This window comes from Lissotriton helveticus, chromosome 7 (assembly GCF_964261635.1).
Source record: "Lissotriton helveticus chromosome 7, aLisHel1.1, whole genome shotgun sequence".
NCBI classification, from domain to species: domain Eukaryota; kingdom Metazoa; phylum Chordata; class Amphibia; order Caudata; family Salamandridae; genus Lissotriton; species Lissotriton helveticus.
The window spans coordinates 1,961,381,449-1,961,403,573 of record NC_136068.1 but is presented as its reverse complement, the minus strand read 5'-3'; the positions used below and the strand labels follow the sequence as shown (position 1 = coordinate 1,961,403,573).

Below are 22,125 nucleotides of genomic sequence, written 5' to 3'. Positions count from 1 at the left end.
TGCTGTGACTGGCGCTGATGGATCCTCTACATGCGTCTTTCTACGCTCAAACAGGCATGGTGCTGTCCATTGCCCCTCCTGCTGATTGGAGCTGTGGTGTGATGGCGAGAACTCCCACGCCTGCTCTGCTGGCCTGTCACAGTGGCTGGCCGCTGTATTGGCGCTGTCGCAGGCCCAGATGTCGTAGCACCAGCTGCAGGTGGTGTCACAGCAGGCGTTGCTGGTGCGGCAGGGACTGGAGGCACATTAGTGGGGTGCCTGGCTCTGGCTGCGGGTGGAACGGCAGATGCAGGGGCCAAAACGATGGGGGGCCTGGCCTTGGCTGTGGGTGGAACGGCAGATGCAGGGGCCACAACGGTGGGGGGCCTGGCCTTGGCTGTGGGTGGAACGGCAGATGCAGGGGCCACAACGGTGGGGGGCCTGGCCTTGGCTGTGGGTGGAACGGCAGATGCAGGGGCCACAACGGTGGGGGGCCTGGCCTTGGCTGCGGGTGGAACGGCAGATGCAGGGGCCACAACGGTGGGGGGCCTGGCTTTGGCTGCGGGTGGAACGGCAGATGCAGGGGCCACAACGGTGGGGGGCCTGGCCTTGGCTGCGGGTGGAACGGCAGATGCAGAGGCCACAACGGTGGGGGGGCTGGCCTTGGCTGCGGGTGGAACGGCAGATGCAGGGGCCACAACAGTGGGGGCCTGGCTTTGGCTGCGGGTGGGATGGCAGATGCAGGGGCCACAACGGTGGGGGGCCTGGCTGCTGGTGTTGTTGCAGCGGCAGGGGCTGGTGCCTGGGTTTCCGGTTGAGAATCCTCCTCCTGGGCCTCCTCATCTATCTGCAGCCTCTCGCTGTCACTGCTTTCTGCGCCACCTGTGAGGGTAAGTGGATACTCATTAGTTGCATGTGACTGTCAGACGTGCTGATGTTACATGCATGCTGGGTGACATTCCCTGGATGGCTGTGGATTTGCGTACTTTGGAACCTGTCTGGCTGCATTGTGGTACTACTACATTGTGGACATACTACATCTCCCACAATGCTTCAGGTCATTTCATGATGCGCAACAAAGGCATGACTAAGGGCCATTATGTGAGCCTATTTGGTCAGGGACGGTCATAGGGGACAGGGTCGCAGTCGCATGCTACTTACCTTGGGTGTCTTGGGTGGGGCGGGAGGAGTCCAGAGGTGTGAAGCCAACGCACGCCTCCCTCTCAAGGGTGTTCTCGACCTGGTCCTCCAAGGGTGTGTTGGGAGGGACTGTAGGTCCACCACCTCCAGTGCCCGATGCCTCTCCAAGGCGCTCCGCCACCCTCTCCTTGGGACAACCTCGGAGGTCATACCATCGCTTCTTGAGCTCCTCCAATGACCTATCGGCCACACCCACGGAGTTCACACTGGAGGCTTGTCCCAGCCAGATCCTCCGTTTGTCTTGCTCTGGGACCTTCCTGGAGTTGATCCCGAAGAGTCTGTCGTGGTTGGCCACCACCCCTTCTATCAGGTTCTCGAGCTCCTGCTCTGGGAACTTCAGCTTCCTCTTACGCCCTGCGCTGTTGCTGGGGCCAGGAACAGGTTCCTCAGACATGGCAGCAGTTTGGTAGTAAAGTCGCTATCACTAGTTTAGCTGCTGCTTTCCGACTTGCTCCCTCGAGGTTTGCCTCACTGTGGTGTTTGGGGGTGGGAACTGCCTGCTTCCTGGTTGTGATGTCATCACTGTGCTCGAAAAGCGACTTCCCGTTTTCCCGATCGCGCGAGATTGCGACTCGCATTCCCGATCGCACGAGATTGCGACTCGCATTCCCGATCGCACGAGATTGCGACTCGCATTCCCGACGCAGGTAGCCGGAAATAGCGATTATTCTGCGATTTAGCGCCCGCGTGCGAGTCGCTTTTTTTTTCCCGTAATGTACATGAATTCTGATTTGCGAGTTCTCAATAGCGATTCGCATTTTCTCGCTATTTGAGACTCGCAAATGCCGTTTTTCATGAATCAGGCTGTAAGTTCCTAACCGCATCGTATTCGGACCCTAGATGGGATGCTTTTGTAACCGCATCATAATCGGGCCCTAAGTGTGTTTTACCCCCACAGATAGCAGGGTAAGTGTACTTTATGTAGTCTGCCATTAAAAGATATCTTCTGCATTTTACTTGTTAAGTCATGGACTGCGTTTCCTATGAAAAGTGTGACTCAACAGGATCTATGCCCGCCTCCTTTTACCGACCACCTAGCGGGTGGATCAAGGTAGATGGTTGACCCAGGGTTTACCTTTGTACCTAAGAACAGTCCGGAGGATGAAATCTTCAGTCGGGCAAATGGCTATAGCTGGCTGGGACATTCCAATGTCATATTCAATTCAGTGGTGCTGGAGCAATAATCAATACCCTGGAAAAGAACTCAAATCAGGCAAACATCAAAGTCAAATTCATTGAGCTTGCTTTTTTTTGGGGATGACATTTGATCAGATGTTCACGGAAAGTACTTCTTTGGCACATAGTTACCCTGTATTACACCATTCTCATTATCGGGATCCCCCAATTTTACCTTATTATTCTTTACTTTTGTTTTTTCTCTATGCTTTGTTGACCTAACTTATACCTTATCAGGCAAATATTTTGGTAATCCATTTTGCACAGCATTATTGGATTGTACTTTAATGTAAAATCATTTTAATTTGTTTTTAATAAAACATTCAGTCGACACAAACATCTGATGGTAGGATGTAATGTAAAATTAACTTATTACATCTGCAACTATTGTGACCTGCAGCCCGCGAAGACAGAACAGAGCACCAACTATGGCTGAGGGTGATGCCTACTACATGTTTAGAGCCTTTACATGAATTTAAGAGCCTTTAAATAAGTGCAAGACATTCTCAAAGGCTATTGGCTGAGCTCATCATTGGGTTGGATGGTTGGGTGTGGCTAAACTCAAAACACTGTGCATGTTTGATGCAGCTTTCACTATGCACGCTCCAGGTGACTCAAGGGTTCTTCCATCCTTCTCACACTCGCATCTCTAGCAGCCCGACGTTGCTCTCGAGCTCGGCCCCCATTTGCTCTGCATGTATCGCGACATCAAGGGGAGGCCAGTGTGGGTCCTTCGCCAGCAATCTCTGTAAAATCCTGTATTTACTTTTTGACTTGTATTTAATACACCTCTTCAGGGCAATCCAGAACCTCCGATTGTCAGAAATGTATTCCTACAAAACAATGAATCATTTATAACTTTTAGAAAACAATTGAACTGAATTGGATTAATTCTATAATTAATTAAAATCATTAAAAACGTATAGACAAAATCATAAACCAATGACACAATTCCAAGAGCAAACAACTAATGAAATGAAAGGTAGATTTATAAAGCGCGATTGCTGCCCGGGGGCGTCCAAGCGCTAGGAGCCAACAGAGGTGGGCTGGCAGAATTGCTAGCAGAAAATTAATGAGGAGAGTTGAACATGTGCAGAAACTGTTGGAAGGTGATTTATAAGCAGTGCCGGTTGATTCCCACAGCTCGTAATAACATCACAATCGCAAATAAAGTCCAGTCAAGTTCTCAATAAATGAATCCGAGCTCAACCCTTGGTAGCTTGGCTGGGAGCAGAGAGGACTAACTAGGGAGACAGGTGTGTCAAGCATTTAAGAACACCCATACTGAAAATAAGTAAGACAAAACACACAATAAAATACAGGGCTAATTTATAAAGAAAGGAAACATTTTTATGATTAAAATTGCACCAACACAATAAAATCCAATGTAGGGAACCAGAGATATGAACGTATATAGATTGAAAGTAAAACTAGCGCTTCGAAGCAAATAGTGCTCAAAGGATTAGAAAAGGTTGTGCTGGACGGGGACATTGTCAAGAGTTCAGGCCACCCAGAATGTAACACTTTTACACATACTTCCAGAAGAATCTCTTGATGCTGGAAAGTTGTCCACAGCACCAGCCAAGGGTTCGGAAGCTCTGGTTTCCCTCTTTGGGTCTGGGACTACAACTCCCACAATGCATCTAGTCTATCCAAGTAAAATCCAGGGACGCTTGTCAGCTGGAGTTGTCCTTGTTATTGACGTTGCAGGGAGCCCTTCAGTACCTTTCTACAGGTTGCTGATCAGGTCGTCCACTCCTTATCCTTAGAGAGAGGCCTTGTGAGTGCAGCAGGAGCAGTCGTATGAGTGCAGCAGGAGCAGTCTGTATGAGTGCAGCAGGAGCAGTCCGTATGAGTGCAGCAGGTGCAGTCCGTATGAGTGCAGCAGGAGCAGTCCTTGTGAGTGCAGCAGGTGCAGTCCTTGTGAGTGCAGCAGGTGCAGTCCTTGTGAGTGCAGCAGGTGCAGTCCTTGTGTGTGCAGCCCTCTCTTGTGCAGTCCTTATGAGTGCAGCCCTCTCTTGTGCAGTCCTTATGAGTGCAGCAGGTGCAGTCCTTATGAGTGTAGCAGGTGCAGTCCTTATGAGTGCAGCCCTCTCTTGTGCAGTCCTTATGAGTGCAGCCCTCTCTTGTGCAGTCCTTGTGAGTGCAGCCCTGTCTTATGCAGTCCTTGTGAGTGCAGCAGGAGCAGTCGTATGAGTGCACCAGGAGCAGTCCGTATGAGTGCAGCAGGTGCAGTCCGTATGAGTGCAGCAGGTGCAGTCCTTGTGAGTGCAGCAGGTGCAGTCCTTGTGAGTGCAGCAGGTGCAGTCCTTGTGAGTGCAGCAGGTGTAGCCCTTGTGAGTGCAGCAGGTGCAGTCCTTGTGAGTGCAGCAGGTGCAGTCCTTGTGTGTGCAGCCCTCTCTTGTGCAGTCCTTATGAGTGCAGCCCTCTCTTGTGCAGTCCTTATGAGTGCAGCAGGTGCAGTCCTTATGAGTGTAGCAGGTGCAGTCCTTATGAGTGCAGCCCTCTCTTGTGCAGTCCTTATGAGTGCAGCCCTCTCTTGTGCAGTCCTTGTGAGTGCAGCCCTGTCTTGTGCAGTCCTTATGAGTGCAGCCCTCTCTTGTGCCGTCCTCATGAGTGCAGCAGGTGCAGTCCTTATGAGTGCAGCAGGAGCAGTCCTTATGAGTGCAGCCCTCTCTTGTGCAGTCCTTATGAGTGCAGCAGGTGCAGTCCTCATGAGTGCAGCCCTCTCTTGTGCAGTCCTTGTGAGTGCAGCAGGTGCAGTCCTTATGAGTGCAGCAGGTGCAGTCCTTGTGAGTGCAGCCCTCTCCTGTGCAGTCCTCATGAGTGCAGCCCTCTCTTGTGCAGTCCTTGTGAGTGCAGCCCTCTCTTGTGCAGTCCTTGTGAGTGCAGCAGGTGCAGTCCTTATGAGTGCAGCAGGTGCAGTCCTCATGAGTGCAGCAGGTGCAGTCCTTATGAGTGCAACAGGTGCAGTCCTCATGAGTGCAGCAGGTGCAATCCTCATGAGTGCAGCAGGTGCAGTCCTTATGAGTGCAGCAGGTGCAGTCCTTATGAGTGCAGCAGGTGCAGTCCTCATGAGTGCAGCCCTCGCTTGTGCAGTCCTTGTGAGTGCAGCAGGTGCAGTCCTCATGAGTGCAGCCCTCGCTTGTGCAGTCCTTGTGAGTGCAGCAGGTGCAGTCCTTATGAGTGCAGCATGTGCAGTCCTCATGAGTGCAGCAGGTGCAGTCCTTATGAGTGCAGCCCTCTCTTGTGCCGTCCTTATGAGTGCAGCAGGTGCAGTCCTTATGAGTGCTGCAGGTGCAGTCCTTATGAGTGCAGCCCTCTCTTGTGCAGTCCTTATGAGTGCAGCAGGTGCAGTCCTCATGAGTGCAGCCCTCTCTTGTGCAGTCCTTGTGAGTGCAGCAGGTGCAGTCCTTATGAGTGCAGCAGGTGCAGTCCTTGTGAGTGCAGCCCTCTCTTGTGCAGTCCTCATGAGTGCAGCCCTCTCTTGTGCAGTCCTTATGAGTGCAGCCCTCTCTTGTGCAGTCCTTGTGAGTGCAGCAGGTGCAGTCCTTATGAGTGCAGCAGGTACAGTCCTCATGAGTGCAGCAGGTGCAGTCCTTATGAGTGCAGCAGGTGCAGTCCTCATGAGTGCAGCAGGTGCAGATCTCATGAGTGCAGCAGGTGCAGTCCTTATGAGTGCAGCAGGTGCAGTCCTTATGAGTGCAGCAGGTGCAGTCCTCATGAGTGCAGCCCTCTCTTGTACAGTCCTTGTGAGTGCAGCAGGTGCAGTCTTTATGAGTGCAGCAGGTACAGTCCTCATGAGTGCAGCAGGTGCAGTCCTTATGAGTGCAGCCCTCTCTTGTGCAGTCCTTATGAGTGCAGCAGGTGCAGTCCTTATGAGTGCTGCAGGTGCAGTCCTTATGAGTGCAGCCCGTTCTTGTGCAGTCCTTTTGAGTGCAGCAGGTGCAGTCCTTATGAGTGCTGCAGGTGCAGTCCTTATGAGTGCAGCCCTCTCTTGTGCAGTCCTTGTGAGTGCAGCAGGTGCAGTCCTTGTGAGTGCAGCAGGTGCAGTCCTTATGAGTGCAGCAGGTGCAGTCCTCATGAGTGCAGCCCTCTCTTGTACAGTCCTTGTGAGTGCAGCAGGTGCAGTCTTTATGAGTGCAGCAGGTACAGTCCTCATGAGTGCAGCAGGTGCAGTCCTTATGAGTGCAGCCCTCTCTTGTGCAGTCCTTATGAGTGCAGCAGGTGCAGTCCTCATGAGTGCTGCAGGTGCAGTCCTTATGAGTGCAGCCCTCTCTTGTGCAGTCCTTATGAGTGCAGCAGGTACAGTCCTCATGAGTGCAGCAGGTGCAGTCCTTGTGAGTGCAGCCCTCTCTTGTGCAGTCCTTATGAGTGCAGCAGGTGCAGTCCTTATGAGTGCTGCAGGTGCAGTCCTTATGAGTGCAGCCCTCTCTTGTGCAGTCTTTATGAGTGCAGCAGGTACAGTCCTCATGAGTGCAGCAGGTGCAGTCCTTATGAGTGCAGCCCTCTCTTGTGCAGTCCTTATGAGTGCAGCAGGTGCAGTCCTTATGAGTGCTGCAGGTGCAGTCCTTATGAGTGCAGCCCTCTCTTGTGCAGTCCTTATGAGTGCAGCAGGTGCAGTCCTTATGAGTGCTGCAGGTGCAGTCCTCATGAGTGCAGCCCTCTCTTGTGCAGTGCACGGTGCCAGCAGGGCAGTCCTTATTCTTCTTGTAGTTTCAAAGCAGGGATCTCCCTCGGTTGCTGGGAAGCTCTCTAATATTCATCCAGTGTCCTTGGGTGACAAGCAGGGGACGCTCCTGGCCAGCCATGAAGTAAGGCAGCTTCCTCCAAAGTGTGGCATTTTCTTGCCCCAGAAGCCGCTGTACTTTAAAATTCAGAATGGAGAAACTCTCTCCTGGAGGTTAAGATCTGACTAAGCCATCCCACCGGCATCGCTAACTTTCCCGAACATTCCCTTTCTAGCCGACTGCTAATTGAATTGCTAGTGCTTCTGTGTGGCTGATGGTGCAGGAAGGGGTGGGGTTGAGCCGGTGTTCTGTCTGTCATTCCCACTTTGAAGATTAGTGTGGCGACTCCACACCCATCCTGGCTTTTGCTCTGCAGCATCAGTTCTCCCCCACCAGATGTCCTGTCTCCATGCAGGCCCCTTCACACCCGACCAGAGCATATTGGCTCAGCCTGTCAAAGGCTGGCCAATCACGAGAGGCTGCTGGAAGGCTGGCCAATCACGAGAGGCTGCTGGAAGGCTGGTTTTGGCGCATCAGAAAATCAAGTTCTATAACTTATTTTCTGTAATAGTTATAGTCAATCCAATATTGGCAAATTGTTGGATTTATTCTCTAATTTTAATACTTTAAAGTATCTGCTGGGCCTCTAAAGTAGGTCTTGGCGTTAAATTTTGTTCTGTTCACTGAATTTGCCGAATTTTGGTAAATTCTCCGTTCCGTGACTTCGCGAAATTTTTTGCTTGTTCGCGTTCTCAAATGAGTGTTCGCAAGATATTTCTCCCGAGCACTTAAACAGCGATCGCAAACAGTAAAAAAGCATTGAGAACAAGCAATTCCGCGCGTTCGCGGAATTTCTGCGTGTTCGCGGAGATTTTGTACCATTTCGCGGAGATTTACGTAATGCGATTACCTAAATTCCGCCCACCCCTACTCTGAATCTACATACCCTACCATATACTAGGGACTGGCGGGTAGGTTGTCAGTACCAATTAGAATTATACCTAATTACCCTGTACTTTTAATCAGAGCACAGGCCCTGGGTCTGGTTAGCAGATACCAGGGTGCAAATCGTATCAGAAGACCAGCATCTAGTAGTTAAAATGCAGGCAAAATTGAGGGTCACTGCAAAATGCCCTAGTTTCTCACAGAAACATTATTATAAAATCAATATTCTGAGATCAGCATCTTGTTGCATGTAATTCAGGTTTTCAATTTACCAGCTTCACAAAGAAAAAAGAAACAATACAGAGAGCTGGCTCCTGGGCGTCCTAGCACCCGCCCACTGGGGAAGCGCTGGCACCCTTCTAGTTGCCACCGCCAGGGTGGCAGCAGCAGCCCTTCCGCTGCTGCCCCTCGGCCCCCGCTCCATGTCATCTAATGATGTGAGCGCGCACACCGCGTCGTTCTCGTTAGATGAAGTAGGACGCGCTGGAAGCCATTTGCTTTCAGCATGTCTAGGAGAAAGAGATACGTTTTTCCTCAGGGAGAGGTGGGTTTTAAAACAAAGAGGTATCGGGGGAAAGGAAAGGGGTCTTCTACCCTGTGATGTCTCTTTGGAGCATTCCTGCTGCACGATTGCGCATGGGGCATGATCGTGCATCAGGAATACCCACACGAAACTAGGGATTTTTTTTAAATATCAGTTTCATCACGGCAGGGGGAAGCCCCTTGGGGAACGGTTGCTCCCCTTTGGCCAGCAATTATGTTGGCCGTTTAGATCGATGTTTTTTTAATTTTATTTTATTCCCCCTAGGCCACCAGGGATTGTCACATGTCTTTGTTATCTTGGAAAACAGCCCCTTGGGCAAGGTCGCTCCCCTTTAAAGGGGTGAATATTTTGGCTTTTTCTGCCCCCCTTGGGGGAGATTGTCCTTACATTTTTAGGCCCATCTGCCCCAAGAGGGGCAGAAGCCACTAGACAGCAAGGATTTATCAACTGCCGCAAAGTGGCAAGCTGCCCCTTGGGGAAGGGTCACTCCCCTTTGGGTAGCCATGATGTTGGTCGATTCTGCCCCCTTGATGGCAGATCAGCCTTATGTTTTTAGCCCATCTGCCCCCAAGGGGGTTAGAAGCAACTAGTCATCAGTGATTTGTTTATGTATAACCCCAAGGATTCTCTGATGAAAACCTTGCTACTTGCGCCGATCCAGCGAGAGTGGGCCAAAGATGCCACCAGAAACCATTTTAACTAACAGGGGTCGGATGGTCAGAACCTCCTGAGAGCTCAATCCCAGCCCATATCAAATCTGTGGCCTCTTCCAGCCATTGCTTAACAGTCTGGTTTCCAAACCAAGGTGGACAGCAGAGGCATGAGGGCCCCTAACTGAAATAGAAACTGAAGAGTTTAATTACCATGAAGGTGAAATAGTAGAAGCTGCAACTACAAACAAGAGAAGGAAGAAAGACCCCAGCAGATCAAAGGCTCTGGAGAAGCTGCAACAGCAAACAAGAGAAGGAAGAAAGACTCCAGCAGATCAAAGGCTCTGGAGAAGCTGCAACTGCAAACAAGGGAAATGAAGAAAGACTCCAGCAAATCAAAGGCTATGGAGAAGCTGCAACTGCAAACAAGAGAAGGAAGAAAGACCCCAGCAGATTAAAGGCTGTGGAGAAGCTGCAACTGAAAACAAGAGAAGGAAGATGACCCCAGCAGATCAAAGGCTCTGGAGCAGCTGCAACTGCAAACAAGAGAAGGAAGAAAGACTCCAGCAGATCAAAGGCTATGGAGAAGCTGCAACTGCAAACAAGAGAAGGAAGAAAGACCCCAGCAGATCAAAATCTATGGAGAAGCTGCAACTGCAAACAAGAGAAGGAAGAAAGACTCCAGCTGATCGAAGGCTATGGAGTAGCTGCAACTGCAAACAAGAGAAGGAAGAAAGACTCCAGCAGATCAAAGGCTATGGAGAAGCTGCAACTGCAAACATGAGAAGGAAGAAAGACCCCAGCAGATCAAAGGCTCTGGAGAAGCTGCAACTGCAAACAAGAGAAGGAAGAAAGACTCCAGCAGATCAAAGGCTATGGAGAAGCTGCAACTGCAAACAAGAGAAGGAAGAAAGACTCAAGCAGATCAAAGGCTCTGGAGAAGCTGCAAAGAGCTGAAGGGTAATAAATGACTGTTTGCCACTGACAGGACATGACCAGAGCTATACGGCAACAGACACACTTCCACCAATAAATCATTGCAAACGGGGTTGTGTATCTACCAAAAACCTTAGTCCCTTTTGCCCTAAATTTTGATTAGACCTGAACATATGGCCATGATTCGGATTTGAGGATGCAACTTCTCAAACTCATGATTTGATCATTATGAGTGAGTGAAGTGAAGTCCCATCTATGATGAATGAGTCCGGTGGCTGAAGGAATGACTGAGGTTCTTCTATGTCACCCTCCGGCAAATTAAGCACATTTCTTTATTCCTCTGCATTCATTCTGTTATTGAATCTATGCCTATCCTTAATTCCTGCTTGTTTGCAAAATGAGCAAATGCAAACATAAAATACCTCACCTCCAAAAAGTAGGTTGTGATCAAGAACACAAGTCCCATAATGAGCAAAGACACTCTCCAGGTGAGAGGAGTGCACACGATCTGTGGGAGAAGAGCGCATGTTAGTCATCTTAATTTAAGCGTTCACTTTACAAGTAAGAAAAAATGTGTGTGTTCATTTGTTGGTTTCAATGGTAGCTTTGTGTTTGTTGTCTGAGTGTTTTTTCTCTTGTCAATGAAAGCTTTCTGCATATTGCCGACATTAAATTTCAAGGCAGCCAACAACTGTGGAATGTTGTTGACGTACAGGTATAACATGTTTCAACCCTTTTTACCTATCATGAATTCTAAGCCTTAGTTTTTCACATACACACAGTACCGGATTTCCCTTCTTCAGCTGTGAGTGAAACCATTGTGATGGCATACATGAGGAATATGACTTTTAGGTTCTCTACTATAGCATTAATACCTCCCAAGCTAAAGCATTCACAATGGCTTTACGTGGTTTTCATGTAATATGAAAATGCTAATTTATAAACATGCATTTGTTCACAATCTATATTAGAACATATTTGATGCAAGTTACCCAACCAGCAGTCTTCCCACGCCAAGGGGAACGCTAAAATGAACAATGTATTGCTACAGCCCTCTCAAAGGTGACATGATCCGGCAGTTGTGGCTGCACTGCTCCTAACGAGCATGGCCAAGGCTGGTTGCATATGGCTGGTACTTGCCTGAAGGGCATGGTGGGCAGAACAGCAGTGGACTAGAGTGCAGCATAGAGGAATTATTGGTGGTTTAGATTCGTTTTAAGCAATCCATCCATCACAATGTTGTTTTTTTCATGGAAGGCAACCTAAGCCTGCCCTGTGTCCTCAGGACTCAAGTATGCATGGGAACATCAAGGGTTGTCCCAGGGTTGTCTCTCAGTCACTGCACAGATGCCAGACTCTATATTAGAGTTTTATCAAGATCAAATCATCTAAAGGATTATTTGCAAATCATTCAGCTTTGGTGGACTGAGATTTATTTAATTTGAACCTGGAAAAGGCGAGATGTCTGATCACTGGGGATGAAAACATACTTTAGTCCAATGATGTGTGCCTTGATTTCTGCTTCTACCCGGCCGGTTTGAAGGCACGAACATTGCATGTTGGTAGATCACGTGCTTTCATTGGAACCATAAATCACACCAGTGAGAACCACCTGATTACTTCTAGTCGGAACAATTGTCTATCCTCCTGCTCGTGGCAATGCATACCATAGTTCTGGTTGCCAGCATGCTCTCTTGATGAGACTATGTAACCTCATAGTTCTGGGTGCCAGCATGCTCTCTTGAGTAGACTATGTAATCTCACAGTTCTGAATGCCAGTATGCTCTCTTGAGTAGATTATGTAATCTCGTAGTTCTGGATGCCAGCATACTCTCTTGATGAGACTATGTAATCTCATAGTTCTGGGAGCCAGCGTGCTCTCTTGAGTAGACTATGTAATCACATAGTTCTGCGTGCCAGCATGCTCTCTTGAGTAGACTATGTAATCTCTTAGTTCTGGGAGCCAGCATGCTCTCTTGATGAGACTATGTAATCTCATAGTTCTGGGAGCCAGCATGCTCTCTTGAGTAGACTATGTAATCTCATAGTTCTGGGTGCCAGCATACTCTCTTGATGAGACTATGTAAACTCATAGTTCTGGGAGCCAGCATGCTCTCTTGAGTAGAGTATGTAATCTCATAGTTCTGGGTGGCAGCATGCTCTCTTGATGAGACTATGTAATCTCATAGTTCTGGGTGCCAGCATGCTCTCTTGAGTAGATTATGTAATCTCATAGTTCTGAATGCCAGTATGCTCTCTTGAGTAGATTATGTAATCTCGTAGTTCTGGATGCCAGCATACTCTCTTGATGAGACTATGTAAACTCATAGTTCTGGGTGCCAGCATGCTCTCCTGAGTAGACTATGTAATCTCATACTTTTGATTGCCAGCATGCTCTCTTGATGAGACTATGTAATCTCATAGTTCTGAGAGCCAGCGTGCTCTCTTGAGTAGACTATGTAATCACATAGTTCTGCGTGCCAGCATGCTCTCTTGAGTAGACTATGTAATCTCTTAGTTCTGGGAGCCAGCATGCTCTCTTGATGAGACTATGTAATCTCATAGTTCTGGGAGCCAGCATGCTCTCTTGAGTAGACTATGTAATCTCATAGTTCTGGGTGCCAGCATACTCTCTTGATGAGACTATGTAAACTCATAGTTCTGGGAGCCAGCATGCTCTCTTGAGTAGAGTATGTAATCTCATAGTTCTGGGTGCCAGCGTGCTCTCTTGAGTAGACTATGTAATCTCGTAGTTCTGGGAGCCAGCATGCTCTCTTGATGAGACTATGTAATCTCATAGTTCTGGGTGCCAGCATGCTCTCTTGATGAGACTATATAACCTCATAGTTCTGGGTGCCAGCATGCTCTCTTGAGTAGACTATGTAATCTCATAGTTCTGGGTGCCAGCATACTCTCTTGATGAGACTATGTAATCTCATAGCTCTGGGTGCCAGCATGCTCTCTTGATGAGACTATATAACCTCATAGTTCTGGGTGCCAGCATGCTCTCTTGAGTAGACTATGTAATCTCATAGTTCTGGGTGCCAGCATGCTCTCTTGAGTAGAATATGTAATCTCTTAGTTCTGGGAGCCAGCATGCTCTCTTGATGAGACTATGTAATCTCATAGTTCTGGGAGCCAGCATGCTCTCTTGAGTAGACTATGTAATCTCATAGTTCTGGGTGCCAGCATACTCTCTTGATGAGACTATGTAAACTCATAGTTCTGGGAGCCAGCATGCTCTCTTGAGTAGAGTATGTAATCTCATAGTTCTGGGTGCCAGCGTGCTCTCTTGAGTAGACTATGTAATCACATAGTTCTGCGTGCCAGCATGCTCGCTTGAGTAGACTATGTAATCTCTTAGTTCTGGGTGCCAGCATGCTCTCTTGATGAGACTATATAACCTCATAGTTCTGGGTGCCAGCATGCTCTCTTGAGTAGACTATGTATTCTCATAGTTCTGGGTGCCAGCATACTCTCTTGATGAGACTATGTAATCTCATTGCTCTGAATGCCAGTATGCTCTCTTGAGTAGATTATGTAATCTCGTAGTTCTGGATAACAGCATACTCTCTTGATGAGACTATGTAAACTCATAGTTCTGGGTGCCAGCATGCTCTCCTGAGTAGACTATGTAATCTCATACTTTTGATTGCCATCATGCTCTTTTGATGAGACTATGTAATCTTGTAGTTCTGGGAGCCAGTGTGCTCTCTTGAGTAGACTATGTAATCTCTTAGTTCTGGGTGCCAGTATGCTCTCTTGATGAGACTATGTAACCTCATAGTTCTGGGTGCCATCATGCTCTCTTGATGAGACTATGTAATCTCATACTTTTGATTGCCAGCATGCTCTCTTGATGAGACTATGTAATCTCATAGTTCTGGGAGCCAGCGTGCTCTCTTGAGTAGACTATGTAATCTCATAGTTCTGCGTGCCAGCATGCTCTCTTGAGTAGACTATGTAATCTCGTAGTTCTGGGAGCCAGCATGCTCTCTTGATGAGACTATGTAATCTCATAGTTCTGGGAGCCAGCATGCTCTCTTGAGTAGACTATGTAATCTCATAGTTCTGGGTGCCAGCATGCTCTCTTGATGAGACTATGTAAACTCATAGTTCTGGGAGCCAGCATGCTCTCTTGAGTAGAGTATGTATCTCATAGTTCTGGGTGCCAGCGTGCTCTCTTGAGTAGACTATGTAATCTCGTAGTTCTGGAAGCTAGCATGCTCTCTTGATGAGACTATGTAATCTCATAGTTCTGGGAGCCAGCATTCTCTCGTGAGTAGACTATGTAATCTCATAGTTCTGGGTGCCAGCATACTCTCTTGATGAGACTATGTAATCTCATAGTTCTGGGTGCCAGCATGCTCTCTTGATGAGACTATGTAATCTCATAGTTCTGGGAGCCAGCATGCTCTCTTGAGTAGACTATGTAATCTCTTAGTTCTGGGTGCCAGCATACACTCTTGATGAGACTATGTAATCTCGTAGTTCTGGCTGCCAACATGCTCTCTTGATGAGACTATGTAATCTCATAGTCCTAGGTGCCAGCATGCTCTCTTGATGAGACTATGTAATCTCATAGTCCTGGGTACCAGCATGCTGTCTTGATGAGACTATGTAATCTCATAGTCCTGGGTGCCAATATGCTCTCTTGATGAGACTATATAAACTCACAGTTCTGGTTGCCAGCATGCTATCTTGATGAGACTATGTAATCTCATACTTTTGATTGCCAGCATGCTCTCTTGAGTAGACTATGTAATCTCGTAGTTCTGGGAGCCAGCGTGCTCTCTTGAGTAGACTATGTAATCTCGTAGTTCTGGGAGCCAGCATGCTCTCTTGAGTAGACTATGTAATCTCGTAGTTCTGGGAGCCAGCATGCTCTCTTGAGTAGACTATGTAATCTCATAGTTCTGGGTGCCAGCATACTCTCTTGATGAGACTATGTAAACTCATAGTTCTGGGAGCCAGCATGCTCTCTTGAATAGAGTATGTAATCTCATAGTTCTGGGTGCCAGCGTGCTCTCTCGAGTAGACTATGTAATCTCATAGTTCTGGGTGCCAGCATACTCTCTTGATGAGACTATGTAAACTCATAGTTCTGGGTGCCAGCATGCTCTCTTGAGTAGACTATGTAATCTCGTAGTTCTGGGTGCCAGCATGCTCTCTTGAGTAGACTATGTAATCTCGTAGTTCTTGGAGCCAGCATGCTCTCTTGAGTAGACTATGTAATCTCATAGTTCTGGGTGCCAGCATACTCTCTTGATGAGACTATGTAAACTCATAGTTCTGTGTGCCAGCATGCTCTCTTGATGAGACTATATAACCTCATAGTTCTGTGTGCCAGCATACTCTCTTGAGTAGATTATGTAATCTCGTAGTTCTGTATGCCAGCATACTCTCCTGATGAGACTATGTAAACTCACAGTTCTGGGTGCCAGCATGCTCTCTTGAGTAGAATATGTAATCTCATAGCTCTGCGTGGCAGCATGCTCTCTCGAGTAGACTATGTAATCTCATACTTTTGATTGCCATCATGCTCTCTTGATGAGACTATGTAATCTCATACTTTTGATTGCCATCATGCTCTCTTGATGAGTCTATGTAATCTCATACTTTTGATTGCCATCATGCTCTCTTGATGAGACTATGTAATCTCATAGTTCTGGGTGCCAGCATGCTCTCTTGATGACACTATGTATTCTTGTAGTTCTGGGTGCCAGTATGCTCTCTTGATGAGACTATGTAACCTCATAGTTCTGGGTGCCAGCATGCTCTCTTGATGAGACTATGTAATCTCATAGTTCTGGGTGCCAGCATGCTCTCTTGAGTAGAATATGTAATCTCATAGTTCTGCGTGCCAGCATACTCTCTTGAGTAGACTATGTAATCTCATAGTTCTGCGTGCCAGCATACTCTCTTGAGTAGACTATGTAATCTCATAGTTCTGGGTGCCAGCATGCTCGCTTGAGTAGACTATGTAATCTCATAGTTCTGCGTGCCAGCATACTCTCTTGAGTAGACTATGTAATCTCATAGTTCTGGGTGCCAGCATGCTCTCTTGATGAGACTATGTAAACTCATAGTTCTCGGAGCCAGCATGCTCTCTTGAGTAGACTATGTAAACTCATAGTTCTGGGAGCCAGCATGCTCTCTTGATGAGACTATGTAATCTCATAGTTCTGGGTGCCAGTATGCTCTCTTGATGAGACTATGTAATCTCATAGTTCTGGGTGCCAGTATGCTCTCTTGATGAGACTATGTAATCTCATAGTTCTGGGTGCCAGCATACTCTCTTGATTAGACTAGGTAATATCATAGTTCTGGTTGCCAGCATGCTCTCTTGATTAGACTAGGTAATCTTATAGTTCTGGGTGCCAGCATGCTCTCTTAAATAGACTATCGAATCTCGTAGTTCGGGGTGCCAGCATGCTCTCTTGATTAGACTATGTAATCTCATAGTTCTGGGTGCCAGCATGCTCTCTTGAGTAGACTATGTAATCTCATAGTTCTGCGTGCCAGCATGCTCTCTTGAGTAGACTATGTAATCTCATAGTTCTGGGTGCCAGCATGCTCTCTTGAGTAGACTATCTAATCTCGTAGTTCGGGGTGCCAGCATGCTCTCTTGAGTAGACTATGTAATCTCATAGTTCTGGGTGCCAGCATGCTCTCTTGATGAGACTATGCAATCTCATAGTTCTGGGTGCCAGCATGCTCTCTTGAGTAGAATATGTAATCTCATAGTTCTGCGTGCCAGCATACTCTCTTGAGTAGACTATGTAATCTCATAGTTCTGCGTACCAGCATACTCTCTTGAGTAGACTATATAATCCCATACTTCGGGGTGCTAGCATGCTCTCTTTAGTAGACTATGTAATCTCATAGTTCGGGGTGCTAGCATGCTCTCTTGAGTAGACTATCTAATCTCGTAGTTCTGGGTGCTAGCATGCTCTCTTGAGTAGACTATGTAATCTCATAGTTCTGGGTGCCAGCATGCTCTCTTTAGTAGACTATGTAATCTCATAGTTCTGGGTGCCAGCATGCTCTCTTGAGTAGACTATGTAATCTCATAGTTGTGGGTGCCAGCATGCTCTCTTGAGTAGACTATGTAATCTCATAGTTCTGCGTGCCAGCATGCTCTCTTGAGTAGACTATGTAATCTCATAGTTCTGGGTGCCAGCATGCTCTCTTGAGTAGACTATGTAATCTCATAGTTCTGGGTGACAGCATGCTCTCTTGAGTAGACTATGTAATCTCATAGTTCTGGGTGCCAGCATGCTCTCTTGAGTAGACTATGTAATCTCATAGTTCTGCGTGCCAGCATGCTCTCTTGAGTAGACTATGTAATCTCGTAGTTCTGGGAGCCAGCATGCTCTCTTGATGAGACTATGTAACCTCATAGTTCTGGGAGCCAGCATGCTTTCTTTATTAGACTATATAATCTCGTAGTTCGGGGTGCCAGCATGCCCTATTGAGTAGACTATGTAATCTCATAGTTCTGCGTGCCAGCATGCTCTCTTGATTAGACTATGTAATCTCATAGTTCTGGATGCCAGCATGCTCTCTTTCGTAGACTATGTAATCTCATAGTCCTGGATGCCAGCATGCTCTCTTGAGTAGACTATGTAATCTCGTAGTTCTGGATGCCAGCATGCTCTCTTGATGAGACTATGTAACCTCACAGTTCTGGATGCCATCATGCTCTCTTGAGTAGACTATGTAATCTCGTAGTTCTGGATGCCAGCATGCTCTCTTGATGAGACTATGTAACCTCACAGTTCTGGATGCCAGCATACTCTCTTGAGTAGACTATGTAATATTATAGTTCTGGATGCCAGCATACTCTCTTGAGTAGACTATGTAATATTATAGTTCTGGGTACCAGCATGCTCTCTTGAGTAGATTATGTAATCTCGTAGTTCTGCGTGCCAGCATGCTCTCCTGAGTAGACTATGTAATCTCATAGTTCTGAATGCCAGTATATTCTCTTGAATAGACTATGTAACCTCATAGTTCTGGGTGGCAGCATACTCTCTTGAGTAGACTATGTAATCTCATAGTTCTGGGTGCCAGCATGCTCTCTTGAGTAGACTATGTAATCTCATAGTTCTGGGTGCCAGCATACTCTCTTGAGTAGACTATGTAATCTCATAGTTCTGGGTGGCAGCATGCTCTCTTGATAAGACTATGTAATCTCATAGTTCTGCGTGCCAGCATGCTCTCTTGAGTAGACTATGTAATCTCAGAGTTCTGGGTGCCAGCATGCTCTCTTGAGTAGACTATGTAATCTCATAGTCTGGGTGCCAGCATGCTCTCTTGAGTAGACTATGTAATCTCATAGTTCTGCGTGCCAGCATGCTTTCTTGATTAGACTATGTAATCTCATAGTTCTGGTTGCCAGCATGCTCTCTTGAGTAGACTATGTAATCTCATAGTTCTGGATGCCAGCATGCTCTCTTGAGTAGACTATGTAATCTCATAGTTCTGGATGCCAGCATGCTCTCTTGAGTAGACTATGTAATCTCGTAGTTCTGGATGCCAGCATACTCTCTTGAGTAGACTATGTAATATTATAGTTCTGGGTACCAGCATGCTCTACTATGTAATCTCATAGTTCTGAATGCCAGTATGTTCTCTTGAGTAGACTATGTAATCTCCTAGTTCTGGGTGCCAGCATGCTCTCTTGATGAGACTATGTAATCTCATAGTTCTGGGTGCCAGCATGCTCTCTTGAGTAGACTATATAATCCCATAGTTTGGGGTGCTAGCATGCTCTCTTGAATAGATTATGTAATCTCGTAGTTCTGCGTGCCAGCATGCTCTCTTGAGTAGACTATGTAATCTCATAGTTCTGAATGCCAGTATGTTCTCTTGAGTAGACCATGTAATCTCCTAGTTCTGGGTGCCAGCATGCTCTCTTGATGAGACTATGTAATCTCATAGTTCTAGGTGCCAGCATGCTCTCTTGAGTAGACTATGTAATCTTATAGTTCTGCGTGCCAGCATGCTCTCCTGAGTAGGCTATGTAATCTCATAGTTCTGAATGCCAGTATGTTCTCTTGAGTAGACTATGTAATCTCCTAGTTCTGGGTGCCAGCATGCTCTCTTTATGAGACTATGTAATCTCATAGTTCTGGGTGCCAGCATGCTCTCTTGATTAGACTATGTAATCTCATAGTTCTGCGTGCCAGCATGCTCTCCTGAGTAGACTATGTAATCTCATAGTTCTGAATGCCAGTATGTTCTCTTGAGTAGACTATGTAATCTCCTAGTTCTGGGTGCCAGCATGCTCTCTTGAGTAGACTATGTAATCTCGTAGTTCTGGGTGCCAGCATGCTCTCTTGAGTAGACTAGGTAATCTTCTCATAGTTCTGGATGCCAGCATGCTCTCTTGAGTATACTATGTAATCTCATAGTTCTGGGTGCCAGCATGCTCTCTTGAGTAGGCTTTGTAATCTCGTAGTTCTGGGTGCCAGCATGCTCTCTTGAGTAGACTATGTAAACTCATAGTTCTGGTTGCCAGCATGCTCTCTTGATTAGACTATGTAATCTCATAGTTCTGGGTGCCAGCATGCTCTCTTGAGTAGACTATGTAATCTCATAGTTCTGGGTGACAGCATGCTCTCTTGAGTAGACTATGTAATCTCATAGTTCTGGGTGCCAGCATGCTCTCTTGAGTAGACTATGTAATCTCATAGTTCTGCGTGCCAGCATGCTCTCTTGAGTAGACTATGTAATCTCGTAGTTCTGGGAGCCAGCATGCTCTCTTGATGAGACTATGTAACCTCATAGTTCTGGGAGCCAGCATGCTTTCTTTATTAGACTATATAATCTCGTAGTTCGGGGTGCCAGCATGCCCTATTGAGTAGACTATGTAATCTCATAGTTCTGCGTGCCAGCATGCTCTCTTGATTAGACTATGTAATCTCATAGTTCTGGATGCCAGCATGCTCTCTTTCGTAGACTATGTAATCTCATAGTCCTGGATGCCAGCATGCTCTCTTGAGTAGACTATGTAATCTCGTAGTTCTGGATGCCAGCATGCTCTCTTGATGAGACTATGTAACCTCACAGTTCTGGATGCCATCATGCTCTCTTGAGTAGACTATGTAATCTCGTAGTTCTGGATGCCAGCATGCTCTCTTGATGAGACTATGTAACCTCACAGTTCTGGATGCCAGCATACTCTCTTGAGTAGACTATGTAATATTATAGTTCTGGATGCCAGCATACTCTCTTGAGTAGACTATGTAATATTATAGTTCTGGGTACCAGCATGCTCTCTTGAGTAGATTATGTAATCTCGTAGTTCTGCGTGCCAGCATGCTCTCCTGAGTAGACTATGTAATCTCATAGTTCTGAATGCCAGTATATTCTCTTGAATAGACTATGTAACCTCATAGTTCTGGGTGGCAGCATACTCTCTTGAGTAGACTATGTAATCTCATAGTTCTGGGTGCCAGCATGCTCTCTTGAGTAGACTATGTAATCTCATAGTTCTGGGTGCCAGCATACTCTCTTGAGTAGACTATGTAATCTCATAGTTCTGGGTGGCAGCATGCTCTCTTGATAAGACTATGTAATCTCATAGTTCTGCGTGCCAGCATGCTCTCTTGAGTAGACTATGTAATCTCAGAGTTCTGGGTGCCAGCATGCTCTCTTGAGTAGACTATGTAATCTCATAGTCTGGGTGCCAGCATGCTCTCTTGAGTAGACTATGTAATCTCATAGTTCTGCGTGCCAGCATGCTTTCTTGATTAGACTATGTAATCTCATAGTTCTGGTTGCCAGCATGCTCTCTTGAGTAGACTATGTAATCTCATAGTTCTGGATGCCAGCATGCTCTCTTGAGTAGACTATGTAATCTCATAGTTCTGGATGCCAGCATGCTCTCTTGAGTAGACTATGTAATCTCGTAGTTCTGGATGCCAGCATACTCTCTTGAGTAGACTATGTAATATTATAGTTCTGGGTACCAGCATGCTCTACTATGTAATCTCATAGTTCTGAATGCCAGTATGTTCTCTTGAGTAGACTATGTAATCTCCTAGTTCTGGGTGCCAGCATGCTCTCTTGATGAGACTATGTAATCTCATAGTTCTGGGTGCCAGCATGCTCTCTTGAGTAGACTATATAATCCCATAGTTTGGGGTGCTAGCATGCTCTCTTGAATAGATTATGTAATCTCGTAGTTCTGCGTGCCAGCATGCTCTCTTGAGTAGACTATGTAATCTCATAGTTCTGAATGCCAGTATGTTCTCTTGAGTAGACCATGTAATCTCCTAGTTCTGGGTGCCAGCATGCTCTCTTGATGAGACTATGTAATCTCATAGTTCTAGGTGCCAGCATGCTCTCTTGAGTAGACTATGTAATCTTATAGTTCTGCGTGCCAGCATGCTCTCCTGAGTAGGCTATGTAATCTCATAGTTCTGAATGCCAGTATGTTCTCTTGAGTAGACTATGTAATCTCCTAGTTCTGGGTGCCAGCATGCTCTCTTTATGAGACTATGTAATCTCATAGTTCTGGGTGCCAGCATGCTCTCTTGATTAGACTATGTAATCTCATAGTTCTGCGTGCCAGCATGCTCTCCTGAGTAGACTATGTAATCTCATAGTTCTGAATGCCAGTATGTTCTCTTGAGTAGACTATGTAATCTCCTAGTTCTGGGTGCCAGCATGCTCTCTTGAGTAGACTATGTAATCTCGTAGTTCTGGGTGCCAGCATGCTCTCTTGAGTAGACTAGGTAATCTTCTCATAGTTCTGGATGCCAGCATGCTCTCTTGAGTATACTATGTAATCTCATAGTTCTGGGTGCCAGCATGCTCTCTTGAGTAGGCTTTGTAATCTCGTAGTTCTGGGTGCCAGCATGCTCTCTTGAGTAGACTATGTAAACTCATAGTTCTGGTTGCCAGCATGCTCTCTTGATTAGACTATGTAATCTCATAGTTCTGGTTGCCAGCA

The 22,125-nt window shown here is 46.7% G+C and overlaps 1 protein-coding gene across 1 annotated transcript in view; it reads right to left on the bottom strand.

Moving 5' to 3' along the window:
* Nucleotides 1–2,977: 2,977 nt before the first annotated feature.
* Nucleotides 2,978–22,125, bottom strand: part of LOC144770018 (putative cation-transporting ATPase 13A4) — a 380,863-nt gene continuing 361,715 nt past the window's right edge. The window contains exons 27-28 of the mRNA XM_078654211.1: nucleotides 10,588–10,668; nucleotides 2,978–3,188 (exon numbers count right to left, since the gene is read on the bottom strand). Of these exons, the coding sequence (XP_078510337.1) occupies nucleotides 2,991–3,188; nucleotides 10,588–10,668 (279 nt within the window). The 3' untranslated portion in view covers nucleotides 2,978–2,990. The remainder of the gene's footprint in view (nucleotides 3,189–10,587; nucleotides 10,669–22,125) is intronic.